Source organism: Hemitrygon akajei, chromosome 11 (assembly GCF_048418815.1).
Source record: "Hemitrygon akajei chromosome 11, sHemAka1.3, whole genome shotgun sequence".
Taxonomy (NCBI): Eukaryota; Metazoa; Chordata; class Chondrichthyes; order Myliobatiformes; family Dasyatidae; genus Hemitrygon; species Hemitrygon akajei.
The window spans coordinates 43969965-43988340 of NC_133134.1; the positions used below are offsets into that span (position 1 = coordinate 43969965).

The window sequence follows — 18376 nt, forward strand, 5'->3', positions numbered from 1 at the left end:
TTCCTGAACTATATCCTCTTCATTAATACCTAAACATTTATCAATATTTGTTTTGAAGATACTTGGAAACTGAGCCTTCCCCACTGAAGTATTGAGCAGATCTGCTTTCTATAGTTTTTATTTGATTCATTATTGTTTTCCTCTCCTCCTCTATCAAGGTGTATTTTTTAGACCTTTAGTCAGTCCTGCCTTTCAATCGAAACAGGCCACTGTGTCTGCTATGGCCATCAATCACCCATGTACACTAATCCCGTTTTAATCTCACCACATTCTCAGCAACTCCTCCCCTCCTGTTAATTCTACACCTACACACACCAGGCAATTTACAGTGGTCAGTTAACCTATCAACCCACATAGGATGTGGGAGAAAACTGGAGAACTCAGGGGAAATCCTGGTGGTCTGACGGAAATTTTGGAAACTCCACCCAGCACTGCAGCCTTGTGAGTTTAACTATCCCCCCCATCAATAATAAAAAAACAATTTGTCTTTCAACCACTGATCCGCTTTCATCGTCTCTCTCGTTGCTGCTCTTAATTTGCACTTTTAAAATAACTCCATACTTTCTATTTTCAACTAGATCCTCTTAACCAAAATATTGGTATAAACCTTTGTTGTTTTGTCTCATGGTAGTATCTATGCACTTTGGTTATCCTGTCGAACAGTGACAGCAAGCCTGATAAGTGGCACTCATTTAGCAGTCACTGTAGCTCCCCTTTATAAAGAGTGTGCCTTGTCCTGCAAAATAACTTCATTCTTGCCGCGCAGTAACGCCGCCCCGTACTCCGGTGTGATTGACAGCCAGCGCTGTGCTCGTTTTACTTCCGCCTGTACAGGGGGACGCCGCACGGGGGCGCGCTCTTGCGCAACCGCAGGGAAGTGCTCGTTCCCGCCGCCCGGCTCCTGTACTTGAGGCGGAGGCTGAGCGAGAGACAGACAGACAGGCTCAAGATGGAAGGAGGTGCGTACGGCGCTGGAAAGGCTGGGGCTGCTCTTGATCCCATCGCTTTCCTCAAGCAGCCCCAAACCATTCTCCGCATCCTCAGCTGGGTAAGGCAGCGGTACTGCGTTTATTTATTTTAAAATTGGAAATAAAAGGCTCTAAGTCTTTATAAATTGTGAAATGATGTTTGGAGACATATCCTACCTGGAAGATTTCTCAGAATCCAGGTGCTGTCGTGTTACTGATGCAAGGAAGATAGACAGAGCCCTGGGATGCGTTTCTATTCTCCCATTTTCTGTAAATACCCGTGGTGTTCAAACAACAAATTATCAAAGCAGAGGTTTATTTTTTTACCATAATTGATATTTTTTTATATAAAAGATGGGAGCAGTACGAGCATCATTGCTCCGACGTTTATTAATTGTTCAGCATCTGGGATCCTTATTTTTGGCGTTGTTTGTAAATAGCATTTATGGGCCAAGGTGTCCCAAGTGCAGGTAGCACGGAACTTAACTGGTATTATTTTAATTTTCCTTATGGTGCAGAAATGGCTTTTTCCCTTCCCAACCCTCCCCTGTGAAATGGTGGGGAAACCCATTTTCACTTGTGTCTTTCTACAAAACCAAGACCAGTATCGGTTGTGTCATCTGAACAGGGTCGCTTTTGTACGTCGGTTTTGCCAGAGTGATCAGATGCTAAATGCTGTTACAGTATTCCGAGGACGTTTACTAGCAAAACCTGAATTCATCTCCTCAGCCATTCTTCAAATTAGAGTGATCTTGGAAACATGCGAAATTCCTCGTCAGCGCTGTACAAAGTTGCCTCAAGTAATCGAGATTCCATGGAACGGGTTATAAGCTTACCTTTCAAATCAAGTTAAGGCTTTGTAAAAAGTTTCAATATAACTAATCAGAGGTTAAGTAGTCTTCAGCCTCTGGCGCCTTTATTTTACAATTGGATGCTTGGATGGATTCTACAATATCTGTAGGAAACATTGACGTCAGTTAGACATTAAATTACTTTCCAGGCCTTGATAACAATATAACAAGCTTTCATCGCGATTCATTTAATAGTTGTTAACAAAGATTTAATATGTATTGTAAATTTACTTAATGGTAATTTATTGCGTTTTGTCAAGGTTTGGGTGCGTTAATCGGAAGTACTTTTTGTACACAATTGTATTTGGAACGTACAAATGCAATTTTGTCGCAAAGAGGAATGAACAGGAAGTTTTAATTTTATTGTTATAATTTGTAGCATTGGTTCGGGGTTTCACGTTGAGCCCAGCACTCCTGCTTTTCGGCTGCACTCCAGGCATCGTGTATCCGATGTGCTCTTGTTACGTGACGTGGGGTTATAATGTCTGATTCCAATACTAATTGGATGTCATTTGGGCTCATCTAATGCGTGCCTTGTGCATGAACTAGATTGTTAGCGAAACAATAGCTAGCACGTCATGTATGCGCTCTGTCTCGCCTGGGTAAAATAAAAAGGGTGCGGGGGTAGAAATCACTTGATAGTCCCCCCCAGCAACGTAGATACAGTTCACTTTGTCATTCCCTTTTATGACTGACATTAATTTGCGAGTCTTATCCAAAAATAAACATTGTGCTTGTGTATTAGTGAAAGTTATGCACCTGATTGTAGAGTAGGTTCGATTCAAAAGGAATGTGCGTTGTGAACTGAATGATAAAGTAATTCACTGAACATATTGCTTCAGGATTCTGCTCCGTTGGTCAGCTCTACTAATAGAACAAATATTACCACACTTACTGGTCGTGGGTCGAATGAATTTCATTGACAATTCGGTTGCATAGTATTGGGGATTTTGCGCCCCTTTAGCATTAAGCGCGAGGGGTAGCGAAACTGAAATTAGTTTTTTCGTTATCAGCCCGCTCGCTGTTTGTTTCCCCCCAGTTTGTATGCATGAATTAAATTTTACACAGGAGCGTAGGTCTTGTTGTGAAACGCCGCGTGAACGTTGTGTAACAATTGATGGATTTGCTTGACTTTGTCCATCAGTCACACCATAAGACTGGTGTGCAGGACAATCTGGAAATCAATTTGAATCCATTAAAAATGCGCTTGCTGACTAATGCTGTCTGCTTTTGAATGGGATCCAGAATAGGGAATAATGCCATTTACTATTTTGCTCAGCGAGTGCATTTTATTGGCAAGATCTGGAAGATGATGTCATCAGAGCGTATTTGCTAAATTTGGTCCTCTAGCGGCCTTCTGCTATAATATCCAGGTATGGGGATGAAGGGAGGCGCAGATTAAGCACTTAAAACAGCTCCCTTGCCCACTACACAGTTTAGTGTGATTTTAATATTCATAATTCTTTGAATTATTAAAGTAAAGCCCATAATTTGGTACCCTAAGTGGTTGTGCTGGTCACAGACTGGTGGACAATGAATCAGATGTGGACTTGTACAAAGTAACAGAAAGACCAACCCGGCGCTTTGCTTTAACCTGTAAAACAGCCTTTCGCAACCATTTGGCCCTGGAGGAACCCTTGAAATAAGTTTCAGGTCTCGGGGAACCCCTGATTTAAAAAATTATTGTATCTACAGCTCATGGTAATTTAGTGTGATCAGTAAATTATAAAGATTATAATCCAAAACTAATTGTCAATGCTCTTTTGAGTAGAGAATGAATTTTTAGCCGACCTTTCTGGGGGTGGGGAGGGGGTAGATAAGCTTAGCTTACCTTTCTTGAAATTAATCTCTTTTCCCTTTCAAAAAATTTTTTAAAATTCATTAGGCAAACATAATAAATTTCTGTTAAATAACTGACTTAAGCCAAAATTGGATTTAATTTTTTTAAAGATAGACTCAGTAGATTTAATTTAAATAAAGGTTGTAAATTGATTTTAATGCTACTTGAACATGAAAATTTATTAACAATTTTATAACTGAAGTTTAATACACAATTTTATACAAGACTTTGATAAAAGATTTTCTTACTCAATGACATGATCAGATTCGAATACAGACCTAGCATGTGAAATCTGTGCTTGTTTTTTTTTGCTGCACAAATACTCAATTCTGGGTTGAACTTGAGATAAGCACACATGGATTTCACCTTCAACTGAAATGAGACAATTTCTACCCTTGTTCTTGATGCTTGTTAAACAAGAAAAAAGCTTGCTCACACATGTAAGAAGTTGAAAACTACAGCAAGATGTTCATTGCTCTCCGATGAATGGTAGGATACTCTTTCACAGAAATCCAGAGCTCATCCAGGGGTAAGTCAGTAAATTTCATCTTGAGTGCATCATCAGAGTGCAGCTCAGAGTTCTTCCTCTTCTCTCGAAGTCAGAATATTCAGAGAAAAGGGTCCTTTAACCAGCCATACACTTGTGTTGAAAGGGAGGATAAATACTGTTCAATTTTGTTCAGCAGTTCTTCCAGCTGGTTTTCAATAAGACTTGAGGCTTTCTGGTGTCCTTCCTCACTCTCAAGGTAATTCAGGAGGGAGAGGCTGATGTCATAGCCCAAGTTGAGCGAGTCCATTCAATGCTTGGAAAACACATTTCGCGCTCCTCATCAGCCTACTGTCCTCCCCTCCGTGCAATACAGTGCTCTCCAATTATCAACGGTCTCCCCTAACCTGCATCAAAAACAGGGAATGGACTCAATCAAATAAATAGGGCAGTACTGTGCACTGGGCTGAGAGACCTCTAACAAAATTGCTCACTACCCACCACTGCAAAGTTCAAAAAATCATGTTAATTTTTTAATCCCTGTCTCTTTCATGAACCCTGATTAAGAACCCTTCTGTGAACTATTGGCCTTGGAATCAAACTGTTACTTATATTGGACACAGTAACAAAGTAAATTATATGTAGTTTGGAAATAAAATTTCTGTTTGAATATTTCTTGAAGTTTTTTAACAAAGAATAAATACACGGGTGTAGCATTTTTGTGGAAATTCTCATATGCATTTCCTTTAAAACAGATCATAAAAGGTCCAGAAATTCTCATTTTCACAATTCTCTTCCAGAAATTTCCTGTTCTTCTAAAGAAAACTGAAGCTACTTGGTAGAAAGTGCTAAATTTCCCTTTTTATTAACTCTGCAGGTTACTCATTAGAAACTGATAGGCAGCATTGTCATTTGTAAAGTAACAATCTGGTATTACTTGGCAACATGAGTGAATCTGCAGATGCTGGAAATAAATAAAAAACACAAAATGCTGGCAGAACTCAGCAGGCCAGACAGCATCTATGGGAGGAGGTAGTGACGACGTTTCGACCTAATCTGGTATTAATTTGTGACTGAGCCTGTTAATATTTTACTTCCACTCAAATCATTACCCAGGCAGTCAGTGATGATGAACTTCGGAACAATGGCACTGTTATTTTGTGAAGTTTTAAGAAACATCTTATTGACAATATGTAATCTGTCTGATTTAAAGTGATAGTTAGCAGACCAAAACAAGAGGGAACTGCTTCATCCTTTTCCATTAGCAGCTTTGATGTTGGTATTTGGGAGGTGTTGCCTTCAGCAGCCTCAGGTCTTTTATTGTGTGAATAGGTTTTTATTTTGAAGCTGCTGATGAAACCTGGCTGCTTACTGAAACTGTACTGTGAACTGTCCCTCTCTTGTCCTCATGACTGGCGAGGTCACTGTGAGGGGCCTTCACTAGAACACTTTAAGATCCACAGTGGGGTCAAATAGATTTGCTCTGTCTTGGGCTGTCTTGTTCAACTTTATCGGTTTGAGGGTGAATGTCTTTACTCGAGGCTGCTTCATGTTGCTGACGCTGCACCAGGGAATAGGCCCCAAGTTAAATGGACAGATATCCTTTGTGCCTTTAGAGAGTCCATACTGACCATCAGGAAGCTGGATGTTATCACTGGACACGAGGAAATCTGCAGATACTGGAAATTCAAGCAACACACACAAAATGCTGGTGGAACGCAGCAGGCCAGGCAGCATCTATAGGAAGAAGTACAGTTGATGTTTTAGGCCAAGACCCTTCGTCAGGATGCAGGATGCTGACCAACCATTATTGGCAGTTGATGACATCCTTCAACATATTCAGTGCAAAAGCTGCTTCTTGTGTAGAAGCTAAGAAAGTGTGAACAATGGAGCACAACATGATGTAGATCTACCAAATCTGTCACCTAACTAACCCCTCGAAAGCAGCAAGACCTGGGTTGTAGGTACATGGAGAGAAGGCTTCACAGTTTGCACTCTACCAACACCAGGTCTTTCCTAAGGATCTCCTGATAGGACAAATACATTAGTGTCCAGTGTGTTCTGACTCTGTCAGTCACACATTCATTACCAAGCTAATGGTCTGCTGGATGGATGGATGGTGAGCCTATTCCTGAGGACATTATCTTCAGTCAGCTGTCCAACTGCATCACTATCTGCTGAATGTTCATACTTCTGTTCCATGGACCAATAAGTGAGGCATTGACATAGAGAGGTTGTGTGATAGCCAGCACCACTGGAGCCTGACATCTCAGGAGAGCTTTGGGAACGAAAAGAGATGGAAAGCTGAGCTGGCTGAGAGCGTCAAAGCAAACAGGAGGTCGGCATATTGTATTGTCACAGCTTGTTGCCTTCAGTGAGTCTGAACAGACTGTAAGACTGGGATAACGGCAGTTGATCCGCACGTAGCTGATCCCAAATTGTAAACCATCTAAAAGAGAGAAGGCTGCCTCCACTTTGAAGATGCAATCACATCTGTACCCTGGAAACCGACTGCATTCATTGAGACATGAGTATTATAGTAGATTGCATTACTTTTGTCCTGTTAATACTATCATTTGCTTTACTTAATAGTACATATTACTTTCCAGTTTCAGTACTACTAGGTGTGAATGTTCTAAGGAAGATTGGCTGTTATCAGGTCATCCTCTTCCCTATATTTATTTATTGTAGAGTTAGGACATTGGGAAGGGGATCATATGGGAATGTTATAGATGCAGAACATGGAGCTATACAACACAAACAAGCCCCTCACCCACGACATCTGTGCCGACCTCAATGCTAAATTAAACTAAATTTCAATGTTTATTTCTCTACCTAAACTTCAGGCATATACAGCCTTCAAAAACTAACTGTAGCCAAAGCCTCTTAGAACTTGATTCACCCAGCTTTTGTTTGGATACATTTGTATAGGTTATGTTTCAGACCCAGTGTTACATAGTTCTTGACTTGGGACACATGGTAAGGAACTCTCGTTTTCTGAATTGGTCCAATCGTGAAGGCGGATGATTGAGTATAAAGGGAGTATGTTCTGCTGTCAGGTGCCCATGAAGAAACTTCGGTTTTAAGACTACACATCAATTGTTACGTAATTTGTGTTCTTTGTGGTAATGTCTTGTCAAGCTTTACTGGAACATCCCCATGGTTCTATGGACATTTATTTTACTGGCCTTTTGAGAAAAATATAGGGCCTTTAAAGTAATAAAGAGCTCCCTTCACTCAAATTGTGTATCTTTTGAAATTGAAATCTTGAAATTGGAGAATTTCCATATAAAATGGATATGTCAGTGGGTGTTTGGATTAGAATAACTTCCACTGAAAGTCCCTCAGGGGAAAATCTATGATTGACATTACCTCATCACTTAAATGTCCTTTGGCTAATAATTTATTTTGTTTTCTTAAGGGGAATTTAACAGACCAGTTCCAGTTATCGTGGTTAACTGTTATTCTGGGAAACCATTTAACTGAGTCTCAGAAAATGTTGATTGTGGAATGGAGTTGCAGGGGAATTTACAAAAGTTTTTTTTTGTGTGGTTTTTACAGGAGATTATGTGATTAGATGGAGAGTCTGTGTTTAAGTGGATTATGGAACAGATATGGTGGGCCTGATAGAATTGGAATTGATTTTCCTGTGCTCTTTTCACTTACTTGTGTTTGTATATAAATTAATTGTTACATGATAATTGAAATCCATTCTTGATAAGGTGGTTTTATTACCTCAGACATACAAATGCATTGTACAGCTAATTAAATAGAACAGCTTTGTTAGGCTGAAATGGCCTCTATGTTGTCACAAAGTAGAGAAAACATGAAAGTAATGACTATTTTAATAAGAGGCATGGTAGCCAATTTTTCCATGGTACCGTGAATGTGACTAATCTGTTTCTGTTGATATTAATAATTGTGGCTGGATAATGGAGATGATGTGCCTGCTTTTAATTTCATGGGATCATTTACATCCATGTAGGCTTCAAATTAACATCATGCCTAAAATAATCAACACTTAATACCTGTACAGTTCATGGCAATTTCCTTGGTTCTTTATAAAATTTATCAAACCTGATTCAGTAATTATTAATTAGGAGCTCTTTATTGTTTAATGGCTTGAGTTAAGAGAAACTTAACTCAAGCACTTTTTCATTATTTTTTTTGAAAGTAGCTTGTATAGAAAGGGCAACATTTTTTTCCTTAAAAAAGAGACAAAGAATGGAAACGTGGAGGAATTTCTTAATTCAGAGAGTGGTGAATCTGTGGAATCCTTTGCCACAGGCAGCTAAGGAGGCCAAGTCATTGGGTACAGGTATATCTAAAGCAGAGGGTGATAGATTCTTGATTAGTTAGGGCATGAAGGGATGTGGGGAGAAGGCAGGAGATTGACGCTGAGGGGAAAAATGGATCAGGTTTGATGAAATGGCAGAATGGCCTAATTCTGCTCCTATTCTGCATGGTCTTGCGGTCTAAAGAAAGCACCTGAAGTATCAGCTCTGTTTCTCTTTCTGCAGATGTTGCCTGATCTGCTGAGTGTTTCCAGCATTCTGTGTTTGTTTTACAGATTTTCAGCATCTGCATTTTTTATTTATTTTCAACAAAGAATGCCTAGCACATGAAATGCCATCTATGTAAGATCATTCTGATAAGCTGAGTATAAAAGAGAATGAAAAATGATTGGAAGCATACTTTTAGAAAGGATGTTATTTTTATCCAATTAAATTGTAACAAATATAAAATCTGTCTACCCTGGTTCATTTTGGGCCCTACTCCCCCATAACTGAATTTTCTGTTTTTCCCAAATGATTCAGTATGAACACCAAGAAGACCTGCTCTCTAAGTCTTTAACTTTGTTTAGATAGCTGAGGAAAAGTCTTTAAGTAATTCAGCAAAACTGTCAAATATTGATAGAACTATGAACAATAAATTGTTTTATGAGCAACTTGCACTCCTGTAACACATTTAAAGTATTAAAACGTCTCAAGCTTCCTCACGAAAGGGTTACCAGACAAAAGTAAACTGATAATTCATGCAAGGGAATAATAAAGCAGATAAACAAAAGTTAGACTTTAAGGATCTGCTTAAATGAGGAGAGGGAGAGGATCGCCTTACTGAGGTCTCGGGCAAAGTTCTGAGGCTTAGAACCTTTTGCACCATAGTTGGGGTAAACTGAAAATTAATGATAGCAAGCAGCCAGAACTGGAGCAATGTACTGTAGGTTAACTGAAGCTACTTAAGCCTTTAATTCAGTTTTTGCTCTAGCTTGCAAAGTAAATGCATCTTGGCATTCTACCCGATTATTTGAATGTTTTTGTTCTGTTGCCATTTATCCAGGTCCTGTTTTTAAAGTAGCTGATATTTTGATTGCTAAATTAAAAAAAAATCAGATAATTTGTAGAAAGTGAGGTGGAAGAACAGAAGCTGACACAGAGCATGCTAGAACTGCTCAGGTTGGGTAGTGCTGATGCAGGGTTTCGACTGTTCCTTTCCTCCCACGGGTGCTGCTTGACCTGCTGAGCTCCTGCAGCAGATCGTTGATGCTCGCCCGTGGAAGAAGGTTCTGTAAGGCAGTGTTTTTGTGGGCAGCAACAGATGCAGGAGCAGAAAGGAATTTTGATGATGTCTGGATTTAAAGAGCAGCAAGAGCTTTGCCAGTTTCACGTTGTACCCTGCTGAAAGGACTAACATGCCCATGTTGCAATCACACCTTAAATGGAAAGTACTTGAAGGGAAAATATGTCTCGCTCATATCCCTGGAGAATGTTGACACAACTTTGTTGAGGACTCCTACTGCAGACTTCATAGCAATTCCAAAGAGGGATGAGAATTGCACTGGTATTTGTGAAGAAGCAAAGAACAAATTAAATGGAAGAGTAAAGCTGATGTAGAGCTGTCGCACTGGAGTGTCAATTTGCATTTCGTTATTTTCCTTGTGTCTCAGCTGAGTGGTTGTAAATGAGCAGAAAGGTTCATTTTACAGAGATAAGTCAGGTTAACCAGTGGAACTGGTTTCATGTATCTAAATGTAGGCATTTGAATTCAGTGAAAAGATGATTTAACATTAAGTATGGTAGTTTATAAAGCCAGTCCCACAAATTTAATACATTGAGGCCTTTTAAGTTAGAAAGAAAAAAAATGTGCCACAATGAGTATTACGTTTTATTTCTTTTTAACACCTTAAATATTAAATAAATTTTATCTTGAACAACTCGATGTATCACGGATCCATTCAACAAAAATTGCTGGAAATATTCATATGTGGTAAGAGAAATAAAGGCAATGTTAGTTCTGTTTCTCTTCCCACAGAAACGACCATACCTGCTGAGTATTAACAGTATTTTATGTTTTTATTTCTGATTTCCCGTATCTATAGTTTTGGTTTTCAGGGATTTGATGAAGGGAGGCCAATATGGCACTCTCTCTATTGCCAAGAGGCAAACTTTGTGTTACCCAAGAGTTGATCAGTGCTGGAAATCACCAGCAGGTCAGGCAACAGCTATAGAGAGGAGCAGAATTACCTTGTCAAGAGGACCTTTCATCATTTTGGTTGGCACTCTGAAAGTTGAACTCTGATTTTCTCTCACAAGTTGCTGCCCAAGGTTTTCTGTACTTTTCCTGCACCATTTTCTGTGTTTCTCAACACAGTTCCAACATTTTCTGCATCTGTTTCACACTTGGACAAGCAGCCATGGTTTTTGCTGCTTAATGGAGCCACAAAATCTTGCTGCGTTTAAACAAGCCTTGTGCATTTAAAGCAATTTTTCCTCCGTGAAACATCATGACAGTGCAGAAGACAACTTTATGTCCAGGTGCAATGAAATGGCGTTTTGCCAGGATAAGGATGTACTAAGTTAGGACAGAGTCTGCTGAACTTACATGACATAAAAATTATGAATGGGTGCAGAAGCCACGCATTAGCTTTAACAGAGTAATGCATCAACCCTTCTCTGATTCCTGTTGATATTGGCACCAACACCAGTGCTAAAATCAGTATTCCGCCCGGACTGTAGTCCTATTCTAGAATCATTGACACAGATAGTCAGCTGTATTTTGTTTCCATGCATCCTAAAGCCCAGAGATATTTTAAGCGTTGCTCCTGAGCTTTTGCTCTATTGAACAGCTGTGTTTTCAGGATGCAATCTTGTGCTTTCACATTGGACATTCAGTTTAAGGAAAATCCCAAAAGCCAGGAATATTTGGCTTGGATGCACCGGAAAATTGCCAGTCATTTAGAATGCCTTTTTGAGACTGAGGCAGCACAAGCTTATTGACTCTGATCTGCACAATGCCTGGAGAAACATGCAATCTCTCACTTGAAGGTTTTAAAGACAAAGATTAGTTTCAATTGTCACCTGTATATTGAAACATAGTTAAGTATGTTGTTTGCATCAATAACTAACACAGTCTGGGGTGGCGCTGGGAGCAGCCTGCAAGTGTCGACGTGCTTCTGGCACCAACATGGCATGACCACAGCTCACTAACCCTAACCAGTACGCCACTGGAACGGAACACCCGAGGGAAACCCAGTACAGTCCCAGGGAGAACGTACGAAGTCTATATAAACAGTGGTGGGAATTTATTTATTTAGAGATGCAGTGTGTAACAGGCCCTTCCGGCCCAACGAGCCGAACTGCCCAGGCTAATAACAGGACGATTTACGAGGACCCGGTACATCATTAGACTGTAGGAGGAAACCAGAGGAAACTGACATACTCACAGGGAGAATACACAAACTCCATACAGACAACGCCAGCATTGAACCCTTTACTCCGAAACTCCCTGAGTTGTAATAGCATCGTGCTAACTGCTTGGCTCCCATGGCGACCTAACTTTATTTTTTTTGCATCAGCATCCACCAGAGTACAAGGATTGTGCTGGGGGCCGCCCGCAAGCTTTGCCAGGCTTCTGGTGCACTGCTCTCCAGCACTAAATGTGTGGCCTTGGAGCGTAGCGGGACGCAGGAGCACTCAGGTGAAACCCACACAATGACGGGAAGAATGCAAAAGCAACCTCCAAATCGAACCCCGCTCAGTGATCACTGGTGCGGTAATTTGATTACTCTAACCGCTACTCTACCACGCTGCCCGTTTTGTTTAAAGCTCTGTAATGGTTTTCCCCTGTCGCTATTGTGCAGCCTCAACTGATTCAGCTGAACAGTTGCCATTTGCTTCCAGAAGTTTGGTGGAGGGGGGTTGGGGTAAAAAGTCAGGGCACTAATAAGGAAAGTTGTCCTGTTTTACATATTTTAATCTAGAGCACACTCTTGATTTGGATTAATTATAATTTCTGGGCTTGTAAATCACATCTTTCATGTTATTTCATCCTTATTTTTCCCATGCAGTTGATATTTCATCCCTATCTCCTTAAAGGTAACCATGGAAACCAAAATCTGATATTACTCCCTGGAGATATTCTGGGAACTTCTATTGAACCTGCTCGGTGGATATTAGTTTTCAAAATTGAATGATAGAGTAAATGCTATCCGATCAAGTACCTTGCAATCATTCTATTTCCACGTAAACACACACCTTGAACTTGAATTGTAAATATGATTTTGATGCTTGTTTCTTATAAATCAACGATTAACTTGATCTGTAATGCACAAATGTATTAGGGGTAAATTTTCAAGTAGGTAAGGAAAAATAAAACTCCTCTTGAATTTGATTTAGTGAAGTACACAGGCTGATTTTTTTTTATTGAGCTTAGAGAATGGTCCTTTGCAACAATGTTCCCTCTAGTTTTTTTTAACATCTGTGCAGTCCAACTATTGGACAGAGCAAGACATTTTTACATGGCCTGAAAACAGCACAGCACTTTTTAAATATAATATGCATACTATGAATATTTAGACTGAAGACTGAAAAATCAAAAACTTTTGATTTCATTATACCAAATTAATAGATAAAATATGGTTTAAAAAAATCTTTTGTCTTATAAACTTTTAAACTTGGTGTTGGCATTCAGTAAGCCAGTGGTTTAGTACCAATGAGCTACTGACTTTCAATCTGTGTTTTATTGTTGCAATTTGTAATAGGGTTGTAATTTGAAACACTGACAATATAAATATGTTAAAGCTGTAAAATATTTTAAAGTAAATGTACACTTAGATAATGTATGGATTATATTAACAAATTACAGTGTATTTAACAAATATTAGCATAGATTTCAACATTGTATTAGCATAATGTTAACATTGTATAAAAGAGAATTCTAGCTGTGCGGCAACAAAGGCTCTGTGCGTGGGAGCATTTCAGTCACTGTGTGTCCGTGCACCCTCGCAGTTTGGAGGGCATAGAGCTTGGCAATGATGTGAACATGTTGACTGACGAGAAGCCTTGGGTCATGAGGTCAAACACATGAGACTGTATTACAATTTCAATAGAATAGAACTTTAACAATTTTTGGGACCATTCATTTGATTTCTGTTTACTCCAGATGCTCTGGTTTCCTCCTACATTCCAAAGAATATATATGACGTTGAGATTCATTTTCTTGTGGGCATACTCAGCGAATCTATAGAACAGTAACTATAACAGAATTAACGAAAGACCTCCCAGCTAGGGCATTCAACCAGAGTGCAAAAGACAACAAACTGTGCAAATGCAAATATAAATAAACAGCAATAAATAACAAGAATGAAATGACGAGTCCTTGAAAGTGAGCCCATTGGTTATGGGAACATTTCAGTGGTGGGGCAAGTGAAGTTATCCCCTTTGTTCAAGAGCCTGATGCCTGAGGGGTAGTTAGTAACTGTTCTTGAACCTGGTGATGCAAGTCCTGAGACACTTGTACCTTCATTCTGAAGGCAGCAGTAAATGTTAGTAAGTTGTGGGCATGCTGTGTTGGTGCTGGGAACATGGCCACATTTGCAGGCTGCCCCCAGCACATCTTGGACTGTCGTCATTGTTGACACAAACATCGCTTTTCATTGTATATTTAGATGTACATATAACAATTTTTTTATTTTTTAAGTCTCTGTTTCGCTCTCTCTCGTACAGTCGATGTTTCAGGCCGAAACCCTTCAGCAGGACCTGGCCTGCTGAGTTCCTCCAGCATTTTACGTGTGTTGCTCAGATTTCCAGCATCTGCAGATTTTTTTTCTTTATGAAGCTATTTTTTTTTTTACTGTCTGAGTGTTGAGAATGATCACTCTGTGCTTTTCTATTAATGAACCCCATTGCTGTAGCTGTGAATGTCTGGTCTTTGACCATGTGCTTTTGCTGTTTCTGCATCTCTGTGGCTGCAATGGTTTGTTTTTGCTGCCTGCATACTTTCATATTCTCACATTGTCTTTACGTTGACCCGTAGCCAGAAACATTCACAAGAACCTAAATTTGATCACTTTAGGATGGGGCTATCCTCATTGTGAATGACTGTTGTACGTGAGGAGTCTATGGACTGGTTGATCACACCAACACAGCACCCAGTGAATCTATCAATCTGCACTCTGATTATATCCAGATGTTTTTGACCATCTGCCATATTACTTTGAACACATTTGACCTCTGTTCCTCCTTGTCCTGGGGCTCAAATTTTTCTTTTGGAAACTTTTAATTCAACAGTAAAGAACGTATTGAATGCATATTAGAAATTGATTGCTCTGTAGCAAGTAGGAATGAAAGTTTGAAGGTGAATTGTATTTTTATAATTGAGCTCCTTTGCTCCATTAGATTTAGAGTTGAATGATATGAGATTCAAATGCACTTTACAGTCTATAAATTTTTATAACTGGTGGCATGATAGCAGAGCAATTAATGCAATACTTTATAGTACCAGTAACCTGGGTTCAATTCCTGTTACTGTCTGTAAGAAGTTCTCCTCGTGACCATGGGGGTTTCCTTTGCGTGCTCTAGTTTCCTTCCACGTAAGTTAGTAGGTTAATTAGTCATATGGATGTAATTGGGTTGGAAAGGCCTGTTACCCTGCTGTATATTTAAATAAATGTGGTAGAATTAAGTGTGTAGTCCTCATTTTAAGCAATCTGAAAAGTTTTTATTCAATTTGTATCTGTTGGGCTCTTAATAAAGGAATACTAAACACAAGATTGTGCAGATGCTGGAAATCCAGAGCAACACACACAATGCTGGAGGAACTCAGCATGTCAGGCAACGTTTATGGATGGGAATAAACAGTCGATGTTTTGGGCTGAGATGCGTCATCAGGACTGCTGGGGGGAGGGGCGGGTGGAGAGAGAAGCCAGAGTAAGATGGTAGGAGGAGGGGAAGGATTGTATGAGAGGGAAATCGGAGGTTCACGAGCCCTGACTAACTGGAGGATCAGAGGTAGAGAAGGTCAGTAACTTTAAATTCCTGGGTGTCACCAACTCAGAGGACCACCATATAAATGTAATTACCGGTACAAGGAAAGCATGACAGTGTCTCTATTTCCTTAGGAGTCTGTGGAGATTCGGCACGTCATCAAAAACTTGACAAACTTCTGAGATGTGTGGTGGAAAGTGTACTCACTGCATTATGGCCTGGTATGGGAACACCAGCGCCTTTGAGTTGAAAATCCTACAGAAGGTAGTGGATTTAGCCCAGTACATCACAGGTAAAGCCCTTTCAGCCGTTGAGCACATCTACGTGAAACGTTGCTGTAGAAAAGCAGCATCCATCGGCAAAGATCCCCACCACCCAGGCCATGCTCTTTTCTCACTGCTGCCATTGTGTAGAAGGAACAGGAGCCTCGGGCCTCGCACCACCAGGTTCAAGAACGTTACTACTCCCAATCATCAGGCTCCAGAACTACACTAATTCTGTTTTTGGTGTTCCCACAACCAATAATTTCACTTTTAAGGACTCTATCTTGTTAGTTATTTATATTGGCATTTGCACGGTTTGATCATTGATCCTGTTGCCGGCACTGTCCTTTAGATTCGCTGAGTATGCATGCAGGAGAAAGGATCTCGGCAATTTGCTGAGTATGCATGCAGGAGAAAGGATCTCGGCATTGTGTGTGCTGACGTGTACTCTGATAATAAATTTTACCGAACTTTGAACCCAGTGGGTAATTGGCAATGCCAGGTGAGGGAGGGAGGATGAAGTGAGAAGCTGGGCAGTGATTGGTGAAAAGGGTAAAGGATGAAGGGGGAAGCTGATAGCAGAAGAGAATGGATTTTTATCCTTTCGAACCCTGGTGGAGAATTGAAGTGTTAGTCAAATCAGTGTCATTTGGCAAGGCATAAAATTCCTCATTGCCTTCCCCATTTCAGAATTCATCATTCACTTATAATATATGACCTTTCTTCCTAGATGCAGTAGTTAGAGTCATTCAGTGAAAGCAATTGAACCAGTTAAACAAGTTGGCAAAGCTAGGAATCTTCGATATTTTTTTAAGGTGCCAAACTCCTATTTTGTGAAAATAAGTCTTTTAAAGAAAGACTACACAAATTATACAGCGCTCTTGTGGTTTGAGGACATCTCAAAGCTCTCCATTGTCAATGATGTATCTTTGAAGCAAAGTCATTATTGTAAAGGGCATAATCTTCATGATTTTTAGTAGTATTAGTAAATTATCAGTCCAGTAAAGATGAGAATGAGATATTTGGCTGTTCAGGCAAATAGAGAAAAAAGTAATTTTAAATTTTAATTATCACCAGCTTAATTAATATTCAGGAGATGGACAACTTGGTGGAGGTAAAAATAATTATAGCACAAATGAAAATGATCCCAGGTAATTTTAAATGTCCTGAAGTCATCTACTGAATTGTTTTGAGCACTAAAACTTCTTGGACACCTTCATGTAAAAACTATTTACATTATTACCAGCCTAGCCCTGAAGTAGGTGATAAAATAATGGCCACAACCACAGTTTGGGTCATGATTAAAAATGGAGTCCTGTTGCAATTTCATTCCAGTTTTTTATACTTCAAGTCAAGTTTATTGCTATTTAACTATATACATGTACATCGTCAAATGCGACAATATTTTTCCAACCCAGGGCAGAGCACTCTATTACATACAACACAGAATAACTTAGGAAATTAATGATAAGGTCTACAGGTGGATTACACACAAGTAAACAAAGTAAAGTGCATAAATTAAATTATATCAGGTACAGAACAGATTAACTAGTGATACTTTGTATGCGATGCAGCAGGGAGTTCAGAAGCTTAATGGCCTAAAGGAAGGAGCTGTTTCCCATCCTGATCATTCTTGTTTTAATGCATCAGGGTCTCCTGCCTGATGGTAGGAAGTCAGAGGGTGCTGGATGGGTGGGTGGGATCCTTAATAATATTAAGGGCCCTGTGTACGCAGCGCTCCTGATAAATGGTGGCAGGAAGACCCTTATTATCCTCTCAGCCTTTCTCACCGTCCTTTGTAGTGATGTCCGGTCCAATGTACGGTTGCTCCCATACTGGATGGAGATGCACCTTGTCAGGACGCTGTCAATGGTGCTTCTGTAAAATCCAGTTAAAATGCTGGGGTGGGCTGAGCATTGCTTGCCTCAATCTCATTAGGAAGTGGAGGTGCTGGTGTGCCGCCTTGTTCAGGGAGGTGGTATTAAGGGACCAGGTGAGGTCATCCGTGACGTGAACTCCCAGGAACTTGGTGCACTTAACGCTCTCTACAGAGGAGCCGTGTTCTTGCAGAGGGGGATGGTTTGTCCGCACCTTCCTGAAGTTCACAATGATTTCCTTGCTCTTCTCCACATCAGACTTTGGTTGTTCTTTCTTACCACTTCCTCTCTGCTCCGACTTGCCATCGTTGTTGATCAGGCCAGCCACTGTTCTGTCATCTGCAGACTTGATGACACGGTTTGAGCTGAATCCTGTGACACAGTCATGCGTCAGCAGTGGGCTGATCACATGACCCTGGGGAGCACCAGTGCTCAGTGCAATGGGGATATCTGAAATTGAATACATTATCTTTTAGCTTTAACAACATGTTATTCTGAAAGATTAATAGAATTGAGGAGAGTAAAACGAATTGAACCTATGGGCAAATCAAACCTTTTGGCCTTTAAGACTTAACAGGTTTTTCTACATTGTTTCATTTGAGGTTATTGTTCATGTGTTTTCTTTTTAAAGCACATTTTAAATTGTAAGTAGTCTTTTATAGATAAAGTTCATTTTGGGAGCTATTCATAAATGCCCTCATATGTGCTGCAACTGATTTGCAAGTAGTGACAAGGTATCTATTGTCACTGTACCCTTGGAGTGATATACAAGAGCATAACAGGAACCGGCCTCCAGGCTCTTCAATTCATGATTTAAATGCCCTGC

The 18376-nt window shown here is 40.0% G+C and overlaps 1 protein-coding gene across 1 annotated transcript in view; it reads left to right on the forward strand.

Moving 5' to 3' along the window:
- The first annotated feature begins 917 nt into the window (after positions 1–917).
- syngr3a (synaptogyrin 3a) overlaps positions 918–18376 on the forward strand; it is a 56397-nt gene continuing 38938 nt past the window's right edge. The window contains exon 1 of the mRNA XM_073060735.1: positions 918–1048. Coding sequence (XP_072916836.1) covers positions 950–1048 — 99 coding nt within the window. The 5' untranslated portion in view covers positions 918–949. The remainder of the gene's footprint in view (positions 1049–18376) is intronic.